General features: G+C 33.7%; 2 protein-coding genes and 1 pseudogene across 2 annotated transcripts; all 3 read left to right on the top strand.

Annotated features, from left to right (window-relative positions):
* Positions 1 to 94: 94 nt before the first annotated feature.
* Positions 95 to 3,439, top strand: LOC101257578 (receptor-like protein EIX1; annotated as a pseudogene).
* Positions 3,440 to 6,808: 3,369 nt separating this feature from the next.
* On the top strand, positions 6,809 to 10,002 carry Eix2 (receptor-like protein EIX2). Its single transcript, NM_001375921.1, is given in 1 exon segment — positions 6,809 to 10,002. A coding segment is annotated over 1 exon segment (3,066 nt). The 5' UTR covers positions 6,809 to 6,835; the 3' UTR covers positions 9,902 to 10,002.
* Positions 10,003 to 12,087: 2,085 nt separating this feature from the next.
* On the top strand, positions 12,088 to 15,343 carry Eix1 (EIX receptor 1). Its single transcript, NM_001247498.3, is given in 1 exon segment — positions 12,088 to 15,343. A coding segment is annotated over 1 exon segment (3,096 nt). The 5' UTR covers positions 12,088 to 12,095; the 3' UTR covers positions 15,192 to 15,343.
* The last annotated feature ends 1,099 nt before the right edge of the window (positions 15,344 to 16,442 follow it).

The following is a 16,442-nucleotide window of genomic DNA, read 5'->3' as shown; positions in this document are numbered from 1 at the left end:
CATTTCTCTTTTTGATCTTTTTTACCATCTAAAGTGTGGTCAATTGTTTTTATGCCAAGTTCAAGTTTTTAGTACAATTTTTTTTCCCTTAAGAGTCCCTTTTTTAGGAAAATATGCATGCAAGAAACAGTCAATGGTAAAGATATTAATGGAAATTTGAATATAGTTGAATAAGCTAAAGATTTCAAAAGTAAAAGAGAGAAAATTTAGTTGCTTCAAGCAAAGAACAATGGAAAAAAGGAAATATCCAAGATTAGCTCATTTTCTTGTTATTTTGTCTTTACTGTTCGTAGAGACATCGTTTGGATTAACTTCAAGAGAAGTTAACAAGACTCTGTGAATAGAAAAGGAGAGAGATGCCCTTCTTGAGTTCAAAAGAGGCCTTATTGATGGTTTTGATCATTTATCTACATGGGGTGATGAAGAAAATAAACAAGAATGCTGCAAATGGAAGGGTATTGAATGTGACACAAAAACAGGTCATGTAACTGTTCTTGATCTACACAATGAGTTTCTTTGTTCTACCAGTGGTTGTGTTACATCAAGATTGACAGGTAAACTTAGCCCTTCTCTACTTGAGTTGGAATATTTGAATTTCTTGGACCTCAGCATGAATGACTTTGAAAATAGTGAAATACCAAGATTCATAGGCTCTTTTATGAGACTAGAGTACTTGAACCTCTCAGATTGTTCTTTTTCTGGAGTAATTCCGATATGGTTCCAGAATCTAACTTCTTTAAAAACTCTTGATCTTGGAGACAATAATCTTATAGTAAAGGACCTTAGATGGCTTTCTCATCTGTCTTCTCTAGAGTTTTTGAGTCTGAGTGCTAGCAACTTCCAAGTAAACAATTGGTTTCAAGAGATAACTAAGGTCCCTTCATTGAAGGAATTGAACTTGAGTGGTTGTGGACTCTCTAAGTTGGTTCCATCTCCAGCTGATTTAGCCAATTCATCTTTGATCTCTCTTTCTGTCATTCATTTAAGAGGTAATGATTTTTCCACTTCATGTGAATATAGCTGGTTATTCAATATTAGCACAAGCATAACTAGCATAGACCTCTCTTATAATGTTCAACTGACCGGTCAAATGGATGATCGCTTTGGAAGTTTGATGTATCTTGAACATCTTAATCTTGCTGGTAATCTTAATATTAAAGGTGGGGTTCCCAGTTCTTTTGGGAATTTGACACATTTACGTTATCTGGACATCTCTTACACTAAAACATACCAATGCCTTCCTGAGTTGTTTCACAGGTTAGCAGGCAGTAGGAAATCACTAGAGGTTTTGGCGTCGAATGACAACTCAATGTTTGGTTCAATTGTTAATCTCACAACATTTTCATCCTTCAAGAAATTATACCTGCAGAATAATGTGTTGAATGGTTTTTTCATGGAAAGTGCGGGACAAGTTTCTACCCTCGAGTATCTGGATTTGTCTGATAACCAAATGAGAGGGGCATTACCAGATTTAGCATTGTTTCCATCATTGAGAGAGTTGCATCTTGGCTCTAATCAATTTCAAGGGAAGATACCACAAGGTATTGGAAAACTCACAGAGCTTAAAATTTTGGACGTCTCGTCCAATAGACTGGATGGATTACCAGAAAGTATGGGGAAACTATCGAACCTGGAAAGTTTCGATGCCTCCTATAATGTCCTGAAGGGTACAATCACTGAGACCCACCTTTCAAACCTCTCCAGTTTAGTGTATTTGGACTTGTCATTCAACTCATTGGCTCTGAAGACAAGCTTTGATTGGCTTCCACCTTTTCAGCTACAAGTTATAAGCCTTCCATCTTGCAATTTGGGACCTTCTTTCCCAAAATGGATTCAAAATCAACATAACTATACTTTTCTTGATATCTCTCTTGCAAGTATTTCAGGCGCGCTTCCAAGTTGGTTCTTTGGTTTGCCCCCTGATCTACTGATCTTGAATCTCTCAAACAACCAAATCAGTGGAAGAGTTTCTGACTTAATAGAGAATAAATATGCTTACAGGGCTATAGATTTAAGCTCTAACATTTTTTCAGGGCCTTTACCACTAGTCCCTACCAATGTCCAAATATTTTATCTGCATAAAAAATCAGTTTGTCGGATCCATCTCTTTCATTTGTCAAAGTTATACTGCCACCACTTCTCTTGACTTGTCACGCAACCGATTCTCAGGAGAACTTCCAGATTGTTGGATGAATATGTCTAATCTAGCTGTTCTTAATCTAGCTTATAACAATTTTTCTGGAAAAGTTCCACCTTCATTAGGCTCCTTGACAAGTTTGGAGGCTGTATACTTACACCAAAACAGTTTTAGTGGAATGTTGCCTTCTTTTTCACAATGTCACGGTTGCAAATCTTGGATATTGGAGGGAATAAGTTGACATGAAGAATCCCAGCATGGATAGGGACTGATCTATTCAATTTGCGGATTCTAAGCCTGCGGTTCAACAGATTCTATGGCAGCATACCATCAGTTATCTTCAGATACTGGACCTTTCGGCAAATGGATTATCAGGGGAAATTCCACATTGCTTCAACAATTTTACCTTATTGTATCAGGATGATAGTTCTGGTGAACCAATGGGATTTTATATTGAAGGTTGTAATATTCCTCTAACTTACTATTCGTACATTGGTGACTTATTGGTTCAATGGAAAGAACAAGAGTCTGAGTACAAGAATCCTTTATTATATCTGAAGACTATTGATCTTTCAAGTAATAAATTGGATGGCAGTATACCTAAAGAGATAGCTAAGATGAGAGGATTACAATCTCTTAATCTTTCAAGAAATGATCTGAATGGAAGTGTCATTGAAGGCATTGGTCAAATAAAGATGTTGGAGTCTCTTGACTTATCAAGAAACCAACTTTCTGGTGTGATCCCTCATGGTCTTGCTAATTTGACCTTTCTTAGTGTGTTGGACTTGTCGAACAACCAGTTATCAGGGAGAATTCCATCAAGCACTCAACTGCAAAGTTTTGATAGACCATCCTACAGTGATAATGCTCAACTCTGTGGTCCTCCTCTTCAAGAATGTCCCGGATATGCTCCTCCTAGACCCCATATCGATCATGGCAGCAACACAAATCCACAAGAACATGATGATGATGAGGAGTTCCCATATCTGGAGTTTCATATATCAATGGTGATAGGTTTCTTTGTCACATTTTGGGGAATCTTGGGCTGTTTAATTGTCAACCGTTCTTGGAGGAATGCCTACTTCACATTCTTAACGGACATGATGAGTTGGAGTTGGCTCGATATGATATCAAGAGTCTTGTTTGCAAGACTCATGAAAAATCTTACAAGGGCCTGATAAATGTAAAACTTGTGTGTACTTTGTTTTACTTTTAAGAAAAAACTCGATAATTAAGGTATATGCAAGCTGATCCGAACATTACTATTATATATATAAAAAAAATATGAAAAGCTTCAGCCTAGCCCTTAGAAATTTCTCAATTCACATTCACATTATTGATATATGTGTCTGGATGGCCTACTCTAATGTTGACCCTTCTCCCGTTTTGCTTTTCTTACTATTTATTTAGGTATGTAAAAGTCAAATAAACTCCATCTTTTTTTTTGACTCTAGGTACTTGTTTATGCTACTTAGTCAAAGTAGAAGAAAATTAAATGTTCATATGGTATAATTTTTCTTTTATTTTCTTCTCAAAGTAGGGTCACTTGAGTATGATATCAAGCTTTGTTAATATTCAAAAACAACCTCTCTACCTTCACAAAAGTACCGGCAAGGCTGCATACACACCACCCTTCCTGAACCCCACTTCTCGTAATATAATAGGTATGTTGTTGTTGTTGAGTCTTCTTCTAATATTCAGAAATAGTCTCACTACCTTGACAATAGTGTTGTTGTTGTTGAGTGTTTGTCTAATATTTTGGTTGGGTTTGAGAAGACTTCAAAATCATGGATTTCTGTTTCCTATCATATATTATTATAAGAGAGAACAAAAAAGTTAAAAGTTGAATTACAATTTTATCCTTACTATAAATTAAAATATTATAAAAGCATTTAATTATTTATCATATCATATATTATTATAAGAGGGAACCAAAAAAGTTAAAAGTTGAATTACGATTTTACCCTTATTATAAATTTAAATGTTATAAAGATATTTAACTATTTAATTTAAATATTAAATTATATTATTTTAATCAAAATGTTAATGACTTTTCCACTTCTTTAGAATAATTTTTAATTAAAATATCTAACTTAATTTATTTTCTTGAAATTATTTAAAATATTGTTTTTTTCGTTTAATATTTATTTCGGGATTCAATGAATTTTGATTATCAAAGTTGAATTACTTTTTTGCCTTTTACTTAATAAAAATATTTAATAAACAAAAATAACTAATCTAATTAGTAGTATTATTTAAATTGTTACACAATCTAATTAAATAGGAGTAATATTTTAATTTATCACTCAAATTACAACAGCCTATATTCAATGTTTGGGAATTGCTAGCTTTTTCATCTTCCTAAAATTGTCCTCTATTCAATATTTTAATTTCGTTTCAACTTCCGGAAATTATGAAACATTAATGTGAAGTTCATGAATCTATCAAGCCCTTAGTATAATTTATCTTTTACTATATAATTATATATGCATTTATCCCATTAATTTTAAATTTGTTATTTCTTTTAATTTTCATCCGTTAGAAAACTTTTCATGTACTCTATTAAGTTTTATATAAATACACATAACATTTTTTTTTAAAAAGCATAGGATGCAGTTCCAATTGATTTGCACAGTAGTTTAGATAAGTGTATTACTATTCAAATTATATCATACGATTGAAAACTTGAGATTCTTATAGCCGATTGCATATTTGAGGCAACAATGTCAAATAACCATTTCGTGGTAGTTTACCTATCAGGTGATGTTGGTTAATTAGTTAAAATTGTTGTGTCTTTATTTTGTTATTCTTTAATTTATCTTACACTTTAATATATGTAAGTGCATGTATTACTATAGAAAAAAAAATGTTATATATGAGATTATATACTTTAGAGGTTTAATAAAAAATTTGAAGTTATTAGTTTAATATGGTGGTGCAATGCATGAAAAACATTGATTTTAATAGTTTGTCATGTTACATTCAATATACATATATTTTACTAATTATGTATGTTGAACTCAAAAAAGAAATGACTCAAAAGTTTAAATCAGACAAAAAGTAATCTACCCTTTCAAATCTATACAACTCATATTATTTTCTTAAAAAAATTACTTAACGTGAAATATACGTGCAACACACGTATTCGAGAACTAGTATTATTATAAGAGGGAACAAAAAAGTTAAAAGTTGAACTACAATTTTATCCTTAATATAAATTAAAATATTATAAAAGCATTTAATTATTTATCATATATTATTATAAGAGGGAACAAAAAAGTTAAAAGTTGAACTAGAATTTTATCCTTACTATAAATTAAAATATTATAAAAGCATTTAATTATTTAGTTTAAATGTTAAATTGTATCATTTTAATAAAAATGTAGATGACTTTTGCATTTCCTTAAATTAATTCTTAATAAAATATAAACAAATAATTAAATGTTTGAAATGTGAAAAGATATATTTTAATTGTACATGTATATCCTAGAATAATTACTGGCATATGAAAAGAGTGACCCCCCATTTATCCGATTAATGTCATTGATTTTATTTATTTGATTTATTACCAAGATATTAAAAGTGTGTTATTATATATGAATGAATTAGTAATAAATTATTGAGATGACTTGTAATTGACGCATTTATTACTAATTACAATGATTTATGTTTTTCATCTTTTTAATTATTCGTTCAAACTAGACTAGATTCCAAATTCAAAGCAATAATTATTAGTGGTAATGTTAGTTCTCTTATTAAGTCTAACTATGATTTGTATTTTTCATCTTTCCATCTATCTATATATTAAAGAATATTATTTATAATTGAAAAATATAGAATTTAAACAGACATTTTTACTACTATTTAAGAACTAGGTGATGACCATTGAAAAATGAAAGAAATTGTCATTCAACTGATAATCAAAAAAGTATTCCATCTATGATAGGCAAAAAAGCCATGAAAAAATAGAATACATGAGGTGGGGAGAAGAACTTGAAGACTTCTTTTTAGACATGCCTAAGTCCTCATATCTCTTTCGATATATATTCTCCATCACGAAGATTAGTGTTGTTTCTAATTTCTTTTGCATTTCTAATAAACTCATTGTGGTGTTGTAATCTTTAGCTATTATTATGAGCTTTTGAAATAGATGTATGTATGAAATTCAGCGTTTAAATTATATATCTGTCAATTTTATATTTTAAATGTAATTGCTTTTAATCTTGTATAATTTTGATAGTACAGTCTTTTAATTTTAGAACCTTACTTAAATAATATAAATATTTCACTCTATTGTATCTCATTAAACTAAAATAGGCAATCTGATCAATAAATGTGCATGTACTTTTAATATCCATTTATGGCTATAAAAGGTTATCACTGATATTTAGATCATAAAAAAGACTTATACAAAGTTAAAGGAGACTATATTATATTAATTAATTTCACAAACTTTTTGCTTGGTGCGAAATGCGCAATCCCTTTTTATTTATTTTTGTTGATACATGAAATATAATTGGTAAAATTAATATTGTTGATTTAAACATTTTCTGTTTGATAGCACAATTTTAAATTATATAACAATAGTAAAAAATAAACGTGCAACGCACGTTGTCAGAAACTAGTTTATATAAAAACAAGTTGATGCTAAAAATTTCAGAAATACAGAGAATTTAACAAGACCTTTTGTATAGAACCATGGGCAAAAGAACTAATCCAAGACATTTCCTTATTACTTGGTCTTTACTGCTCCTAGAGACAGCTTTTGGATCAACTTCAAGAGAAGTTAACAAGACCCTTTGTGTAGAAAAGGAGAGAGATGCCCTTCTTGAGTTTAAAAGAGGCCTTAACGACGATTTTGGTCGTTTATCTACCTGGGGTGATGAAAAAGAATGCTGCAATTGGAAGGGTATTGAATGTGACAAAAGAACAGGTCATGTTATTGTTCTTGATCTCCACAGTGAGGTTACTTGTCCAGGCCATGCTTGTTTTGCTCCAACATTGACAGGTAAAGTTAGTCCTTCTCTACTTGAGTTGGAGTATTTGAATTTCTTGGACCTCAGTGTTAATGGATTTGAAAATAGTGAGATACCAAGATTCATAGGCTCCCTTAAGAGACTGGAGTACTTGAACCTTTCATCTTCTGATTTTTCTGGTGAAATTCCAGCACAGTTCCAGAATCTAACTTCTTTGAGGATTCTTGATCTCGGAAACAATAATCTTATAGTGAAGGACCTTGTGTGGCTTTCTCATCTCTCCTCTCTAGAATTCTTGCGCCTTGGTGGTAACGATTTCCAAGCAAGAAACTGGTTTCGAGAGATAACTAAGGTCCCTTCATTGAAAGAATTGGACTTGAGTGTTTGTGGACTCTCTAAATTCGTTCCGTCTCCAGCTGGTCTGGCTAATTCATCTTTGATCTCTCTTTCTGTTCTTCATTTATGTTGTAATGAGTTTTCTACTTCATCTGAATATAGCTGGTTATTCAATTTGACCACAAGCCTAACTAGCATAGACCTTTCTCATAATCAACTCAGTCGTCAAATTGATGATCGCTTTGGGAGCTTGATGTATCTTGAACATCTTAATCTTGCTAATAATTTTGGGGCTGAAGGTGGGGTTCCAAGTTCTTTTGGGAATTTGACACGTCTACGTTATCTGGACATGTCTAACACTCAGACATACCAATGGCTTCCTGAGTTGTTTCTCAGGTTATCAGGCAGTAGGAAATCACTTGAGGTTTTGGGGTTGAACGAAAACTCATTGTTTGGTTCAATTGTTAATGTCACAAGATTTTCATCCTTAAAGAAATTATACCTGCAGAAGAATGTGCTGAATGGTTTTTTCATGGAAAGAGTGGGACAAGTTTCGAGCCTCGAGTATCTAGACTTGTCTGATAACCAAATGAGAGGGCCATTACCAGATTTAGCACTTTTTCCATCATTAAGAGAGTTGCATCTTGGCTCTAATCAATTTCAAGGGAGGATACCACAAGGTATTGGAAAACTTTTACAGCTTAGAATTATTGACGTCTCGTCCAATAGATTAGAGGGGTTACCAGAAAGTATGGGGCAGCTATCAAACCTGGAAAGGTTTGATGCTTCTTATAATGTCCTGAAGGGTACAATCACAGAGTCCCACTTTTCAAACCTCTCCAGTTTAGTAGACTTAGACCTATCCTTCAACTTGTTGACTTTGAACACGAGATTCGATTGGGTTCCTCCTTTTCAACTACAATTTATAAGGCTTCCATCTTGCAATATGGGACCTTCTTTTCCGAAATGGCTTCAAACTCAGAATAACTACACTCTTCTTGATATTTCTCTTGCGAATATATCAGACATGCTACCAAGTTGGTTCTCCAATCTTCCTCCCGAGCTCAAGATTCTGAATCTCTCTAACAACCACATCAGTGGCAGAGTTTCGGAGTTCATAGTGAGTAAACAAGATTACATGATTATAGATTTAAGTTCTAACAACTTTTCAGGACATTTGCCACTAGTTCCTGCCAATATACAAATCTTTTACCTTCATAAAAATCACTTCTCTGGATCCATTTCTTCCATTTGTAGAAATACAATAGGAGCTGCCACTTCCATCGACTTGTCACACAACCAATTTTCAGGAGAAGTTCCTGATTGTTGGATGAATATGAGTAATCTAGCTGTTCTAAATCTAGCCTACAACAATTTCTCCGGAAAAGTTCCACTATCATTAGGCTCCTTGACAAATTTGGAGGCGTTATACATACGCCAGAACAGCTTTAGAGGAATGTTGCCTTCTTTTTCACAATGTCAGCTGCTGCAAATCTTGGATATTGGAGGGAATAAGTTGACTGGAAGAATCCCAGCATGGATAGGGACTGACCTACTCCAGTTGCGCATTCTAAGCCTACGTTCCAACAAATTCAATGGCAGCATTCCATCACTTATCTGCCAGCTTCAATTTCTTCAGATACTGGACCTTTCAGAAAATGGATTATCTGGGAAAATTCCACAGTGCCTCAACAACTTTACCATATTGCGCCAAGAAAATGGCACTGGTGAGTCAATGGATTTTAAAGTCCGTTATGACTATATTCCAGGATCTTACTTGTACATAGGTGATTTACTAATTCAATGGAAAAACCAGGAGTCCGAGTACAAGAATGCTTTACTATATCTGAAGATCATTGATCTTTCAAGTAATAAATTAGTTGGAGGTATCCCTAAAGAGATAGCTGAAATGAGAGGATTGAGATCATTGAACCTCTCGAGAAATGATCTTAATGGAACTGTCGTTGAAGGAATAGGTCAAATGAAGTTGTTGGAGTCCCTCGACTTGTCAAGAAACCAACTTTCTGGCATGATCCCTCAGGGCCTTTCTAACTTGACTTTTCTTAGTGTGTTGGACTTATCGAACAACCACTTATCAGGACGAATTCCATCAAGCACTCAACTGCAGAGTTTCGATAGATCATCCTATAGTGGCAATGCTCAACTCTGCGGTCCTCCTCTTGAAGAGTGTCCTGGATATGCTCCCCCTATCGATCGTGGAAGCAACACCAATCCACAAGAACATGATGATGATGAGGAGTTCTCATCTCTGGAGTTTTATATATCAATGGTGCTAGGTTTCTTCGTCACATTCTGGGGAATTTTAGGCTGTTTGATTGCCAACCGTTCGTGGAGGAATGCCTACTTCACATTCTTAACAGACATGAAGAGTTGGCTCCATATGACATCAAGAGTCTGCTTTGCAAGACTGAAGGGAAAGCTAAGGAACTGAACAATGTAAAGTTTCTATGTACTTTGTTTACTGTCAAGAGTTGTTAACTTGTTTATATTAGAAAAAATCCAGTAGTACTAAAGTTTAGAAGTGGCAAGCAATCTCTATAACAATCATTCATTATAACGATATGATTTTCTCCTGAATCGATTTTTCATGTTATATTTTACTTCTCTAAAATAACATGATCTGCCTATAATCGGAATGTGATTCATTATAACAGTACACTCTTTATAAAATCACCCCATTTCAACAATCATACCAAAATATTGCACACTAAAATTATCCCATTACAACAATCATACATATATGGAAATCATCATTAATGTAATGCCCATAGTAAATTTCAAGTATCAATATCTAAAAGGAAAAAAAAAAGTGTATTTTAATATTTACATCAATTATAGTCATAACTTCGCGAGAAAATACTATTGGTATTTGTCTTTTTACTTTCATAATCTTTATGTGTTTTTGGTTAAACTAGCTGACAAATACTGAAATATGCTCATTATTTTTTAACACAAAACCATTAAACTATTTTCTCTACATGCTTTTGTTTATAATAGAAATTCAAATATTAGTATACATATATAGTAGTATCTTACTATAATAGTTATGGAATGTTCAAACAAAATATAAGTTTAAACTAAGATTTCTTGTGCCAGTCTACTTGTTTTGCAATGAATTTTATGTATCTATATATATATACCTATATCTATTTATATTATATGATATTATATCAAAAGTTGAAATATCCATAATAATGTTTTTTTGGATTTTTTACCCTTCGTTGAAAGACTTCACTTTAAACAAAATCGTCTTTTTACTATTTTCCTTTTGAGTATTATATCACTATTTTAATACTATATATTGCATATTCACATTAACAAATATAATATACTCATTCGATAGTTACGAGCCTTGGTAGAAAGTATTAGGAGAAATCGTTCATGTATTATGTACGATATTATTTAATATTATATTTGGTATGAATTTTGGACCTATGTATAATTAATCCATACATTAGTTACACACTCTCCGTGATATTGTAGGATGTATTACTAATACATTCCATTTGGTGGTATTTATAATACATAAAATTTAATATATGTAAACACAAAAATATCCCGCAAATTATTTTAGTCATTCTATTTATTTTTTTGAGTTTATGTTTTATATTTGTATCAATAAATTTAAGGCAAAAGACAAAAATCACATACTTTTAAGGCAAAATTACATTTGTCCCTTATAAATTTATAATATTACAAAAATCTCTCAAACTGATATAATGATATAAGCGTTGATACATTAATCTGATGAGCGAGATATATTAATTGTTAAGTAAGATATATTACATTTTATATATGATACACTAATTGATGTACATTTTATACTTGATACACTAATCTGATGTGCACGATACATTAATATGATGCGCGAGATACATTAATTTGATAGACTGATACATTAATCGGATGCATGAAAATAAGAGATTTTGGAAATTTATACAACTAATAAGGGATATTGGTAAAAAGAGAACTTAAAAGGTGAAAATTTCTGTCATTTTTCCATAAATTTATCTACATAAATTAGCTTGTAAATTTTATTAAACAGATAGAGTAGTGCTTTTTCTATAGAAGTCTTCTTTGACTCCATCTCCATGAATTTGTTAATGCTACTAGCCAAATTGGCAGAAAAATCACATGTATAATATAACTTTTCTTTTGATTCTTTTTTTCTTCTTCTCAAAGTGGGGACTCACTTGTTTTTATGTCCAACTCAAGTTGTTAAAATAACTAGAGCAAAGTCTGTAAATCTTGGATTGCTAAGCATTAAATTTCCTAATTGATAAATGACCTTGCAAGTTTTCTAGGAAAAATAGATTCATGCAAGAGAAAATTAGGTGATATTGTTGGAACTTGGAAGTTTACATGGATATTTGATGTGGCCCTTTATTCATTTTGCTTTTCTTAGTCTTTTTGGTTTAGAAGTTTCCATGTAACTTGTTTATGCTACTAGCCAAAGTGGGACAAAAATGAGATGCAATGAATAACTTTACTTTTCATTCTTTTTTCTTATCAAAGTGGGGTCACTTATCTAGGAAAGTACATAGATACATGCAAGAACTAGTCAATGGTAAATATATATATGTATATATTAATTGCTTCTTGCTCATAGTTTCAAGCAAAAAACAATGGACAAATGGAAATATGCAAGATTAGCACAGTTCCTTTTCACTTTGTCTCTACTGTTCCTAGAGACATCTTTTGGATTAGGTGGTAACAAGACCCTATGTTTAGATAAGGAGAGAGATGCTCTTCTTGAGTTCAAAAGAGGTCTTACTGATTCTTTTGATCATTTATCTACATGGGGTGATGAAGAAGATAAACAAGAATGCTGCAAATGGAAGGGTATTGAATGTGACAGAAGAACAGGTCATGTAACTGTTATTGATCTACACAATAAGTTTACTTGTTCTGTTGGTGCCAGTGCTTGTTTTGCTCCAAGATTGACAGGTAAACTTAGCCCTTCTCTGCTTGAGTTGGAGTACTTGAATTACTTGGACCTCAGTGTTAATGAATTTGAAAGAAGTGAAATACCAAGATTCATAGGCTCACTTAAGAGACTAGAGTACTTGAACCTGTCAGCTTCTTTTTTTTCTGGTGTAATTCCAATACAGTTCCAGAATCTAACTTCTTTAAGGACTCTTGATCTTGGAGAAAATAATCTTATAGTAAAGGACCTTAGATGGCTTTCTCATCTGTCTTCTCTAGAGTTTTTGAGTCTGAGTTCTAGCAACTTCCAAGTAAACAATTGGTTTCAAGAGATAACTAAGGTCCCTTCATTGAAAGAACTGGACTTGAGTGGTTGTGGACTCTCTAAGTTGGTTCCATCTCAAGCTGATTTAGCCAATTCTTCTTTAATATCTCTTTCTGTTCTTCATTTATGTTGTAATGAGTTTTCTTCTTCATCTGAATATAGCTGGGTATTCAATTTGACCAGAAGCCTAACTAGCATTGACCTCCTTTATAATCAACTCAGCGGTCAAATTGATGATCGCTTTGGGACCTTGATGTATCTTGAACATCTTGATCTTGCTAATAACTTAAAGATTGAAGGTGGGGTTCCCAGTTCTTTTGGGAATTTGACACGTTTACGTCATCTGGACATGTCTAATACTCAGACAGTCCAATGGCTTCCTGAGTTGCTTCTCAGGTTATCAGGCAGTAGGAAATCACTTGAGGTTTTGGGGTTGAACGAAAACTCATTGTTTGGTTCAATTGTTAATGCAACAAGATTTTCATCCTTAAAGAAATTATACCTGCAGAAGAATATGCTGAATGGTTCTTTTATGGAAAGTGCGGGACAAGTTTCTACCCTTGAGTATCTGGATTTGTCTGAAAACCAAATGAGAGGGGCATTACCAGATTTAGCATTGTTTCCATCATTGAGAGAGTTGCATCTTGGCTCTAATCAATTTCAAGGGAGGATACCACAAGGTATCGGAAAACTTTCACAGCTTAGAATTTTGGATGTCTCGTCCAATAGACTGGAAGGACTACCAGAAAGTATGGGGCAACTATCTAATCTGGAAAGTTTTGATGCCTCTTACAATGTCCTGAAGGGAACAATTACTGAGTCCCACCTTTCAAACCTCTCCAGTTTAGTGGATTTGGACTTGTCATTCAACTCATTGGCTCTGAAGACGAGCTTCAATTGGCTTCCTCCTTTTCAGCTACAAGTTATAAGCCTGCCGTCTTGCAATTTGGGACCTTCTTTCCCAAAATGGCTTCAAAATCAGAACAACTATACTGTTCTTGATATCTCTCTTGCGAGTATTTCAGACACGCTTCCAAGTTGGTTCTCTAGCTTCCCCCCCGATCTAAAGATTTTGAATCTCTCAAACAACCAAATCAGTGGAAGAGTGTCTGACTTAATAGAGAATACATATGGGTACAGGGTTATAGATTTAAGCTCTAACAACTTTTCAGGGGCTTTGCCACTAGTCCCTACCAATGTACAAATATTTTACCTGCATAAAAATCAGTTTTTTGGATCCATCTCTTCAATTTGTCTAAGTAGAACATCTCCCACTTCTCTAGACTTGTCACACAATCAATTCTCAGGAGAACTTCCAGATTGTTGGATGAACATGACAAGTCTAGCTGTTCTTAATCTAGCTTATAACAATTTCTCTGGAGAAATTCCACATTCATTGGGTTCCTTGACAAATTTGAAGGCGTTATACATACGCCAAAACAGTTTAAGTGGAATGTTGCCTTCTTTTTCACAATGTCAGGGGTTGCAAATCTTGGATCTTGGAGGGAATAAGTTGACAGGAAGTATCCCTGGATGGATAGGGACTGATCTACTCAATTTGCGCATTCTAAGCCTGCGGTTCAACAGATTGCATGGCAGCATACCATCCATAATCTGTCAGCTTCAATTTCTTCAGATACTGGACCTTTCAGCGAATGGATTATCAGGGAAAATTCCACATTGCTTCAACAATTTCACCTTATTGTATCAAGATAATAATTCTGGTGAGCCAATGGAATTTATAGTTCAAGGTTTCTATGGTAAATTTCCTCGTCGTTACTTGTATATTGGTGACCTATTGGTTCAATGGAAAAATCAAGAGTCTGAGTACAAGAATCCTTTATTATATCTGAAGACTATTGATCTTTCAAGTAATGAATTAATTGGAGGTGTTCCTAAAGAATTAGCTGATATGAGAGGATTGAAATCTTTGAACCTCTCAAGAAATGAGCTGAATGGAACTGTCATTGAAGGAATAGGTCAAATGAGGATGTTGGAGTCTCTTGACATGTCAAGAAACCAGCTTTCTGGTGTGATACCGCAAGGTCTTGCTAATTTGACTTTTCTTAGTGTGTTGGACTTGTCGAACAACCAGTTATCAGGGAGAATTCCATCAAGCACTCAACTGCAAAGTTTTGATAGATCATCCTACAGTGATAATGCTCAACTCTGTGGGCCTCCTCTTCAGGAGTGTCCTGGATATGCTCCTCCTAGCCCCCTTATCGATCATGGCAGCAACAACAATCCACAAGAACATGATGATGAGGAGGAGTTTCCATCTCTGGAGTTTTATATATCAATGGTGCTAAGCTTTTTTGTTGCATTTTGGGGAATTTTGGGCTGTTTAATTGTCAATAGTTCTTGGAGGAATGCCTACTTCAAATTCTTGACGGACACGACAAGTTGGCTCGATATGATATCAAGAGTCTGGTTTGCAAGACTCAAGAAAAAGCTGAGGAGGGCCCGATGAATGTCAAGTTTCTGTATACTTGTTTACTTTTCAAGAGTTTAACTTGTTTTCTTGATCTTCTTCCTACCTGATAGTTGTTTTCCTCTTATTGTGGTTTCTATCTGTAACTCTTCTCTACAAGAAATCAGTGAACATGTGTATTTTCTTTATCATCCATTTTTCTTCTAATGTTTCATTTCCATATGAATGAAGACATACCGAAGTTTCATAATTTACGAAGAGAGAAGGCTATGCTAAGTGTATAAACCAGAAGGGTATAGGAACTACAAACAGTACATAGGATAGATATGACTTACCTTTCATCATGTCATTATTAGCTGCATCTCAAATGAGAGCAATTTTTTCTTGCAAATTTGGATCAATATGGCAGGCGTACTGTATTCAGATTGCAGAGGATAACAACTACAGCAAGGTGTCTCAGTTTCAGACATATTGAAGAAGATGTCCTTAAGCGTTAATAACCATTCAAATATGCCTCGGTAAGAGACGGTGTTGTATCTAAAGGAAAGGAGCACAGCAGAATAGGTAGATAAAAGTAGCACTTGGAGTAAAGAGAAATCCAAAACCTGCTTTCCTTTCATCTTAGATAAAACTTACTTTCTGAAGCAGTGGAATAAGCCTGACGAGCCACGAGCAACAGCTTGAACAGCAACCAATCTGTAACAAAACAACCAAAATAGTACATACGAAAACACACAACTATTTGGTTTATGATAATCACTTCTACAGTTCCCCATAAAGCTCTTGGAACACAGTAAGATGCTTTTAAAAACAGGAACATCAAACCAATTAACCAGTCAACTCACACACAACTTGTTGTCCTTAGCTCTATGAAGATTCCAATTGCTTCAAAAGAAACTCCAAGCTGATTACTTCACCTTTCAATCAAAATATATTTGAATGTCGATTTTAATGTGGAAAGTGAATCCTAAAGGCTAATACAACTGGATATCCAAGCTAAACGAAAAATATAATATCGAACTAAGCCATTCCAGCAACAAGAAGTCATTTAACAAGAAAAAACCATTTCCAATACCCCAAAGAGAAAGGAAGAATAAGCTGGCATATATTGCAATTTATGGACAGCAGCAGCATGGTATGAATCTGACTCAAGAAGTAGAAGTAATTCCAGCAACCATTCACGTTAAGAACTTATAGAACCTCTCCAGAGATCCACAGAAATGAAACAGCATAGATGTAAATGCTAGTTGAATTTGCAAAGTGAGGCAAATTTGAAAGAGACAGAGAGAA

The sequence above is a fragment of the Solanum lycopersicum genome, chromosome 7 (genome assembly GCF_036512215.1).
Source record: "Solanum lycopersicum chromosome 7, SLM_r2.1".
In the NCBI taxonomy this organism is placed as follows: domain Eukaryota; kingdom Viridiplantae; phylum Streptophyta; class Magnoliopsida; order Solanales; family Solanaceae; genus Solanum; species Solanum lycopersicum.
Note: the sequence above shows the minus strand (reverse complement) of the source record. Positions and strands in the feature narration are given on the sequence as shown.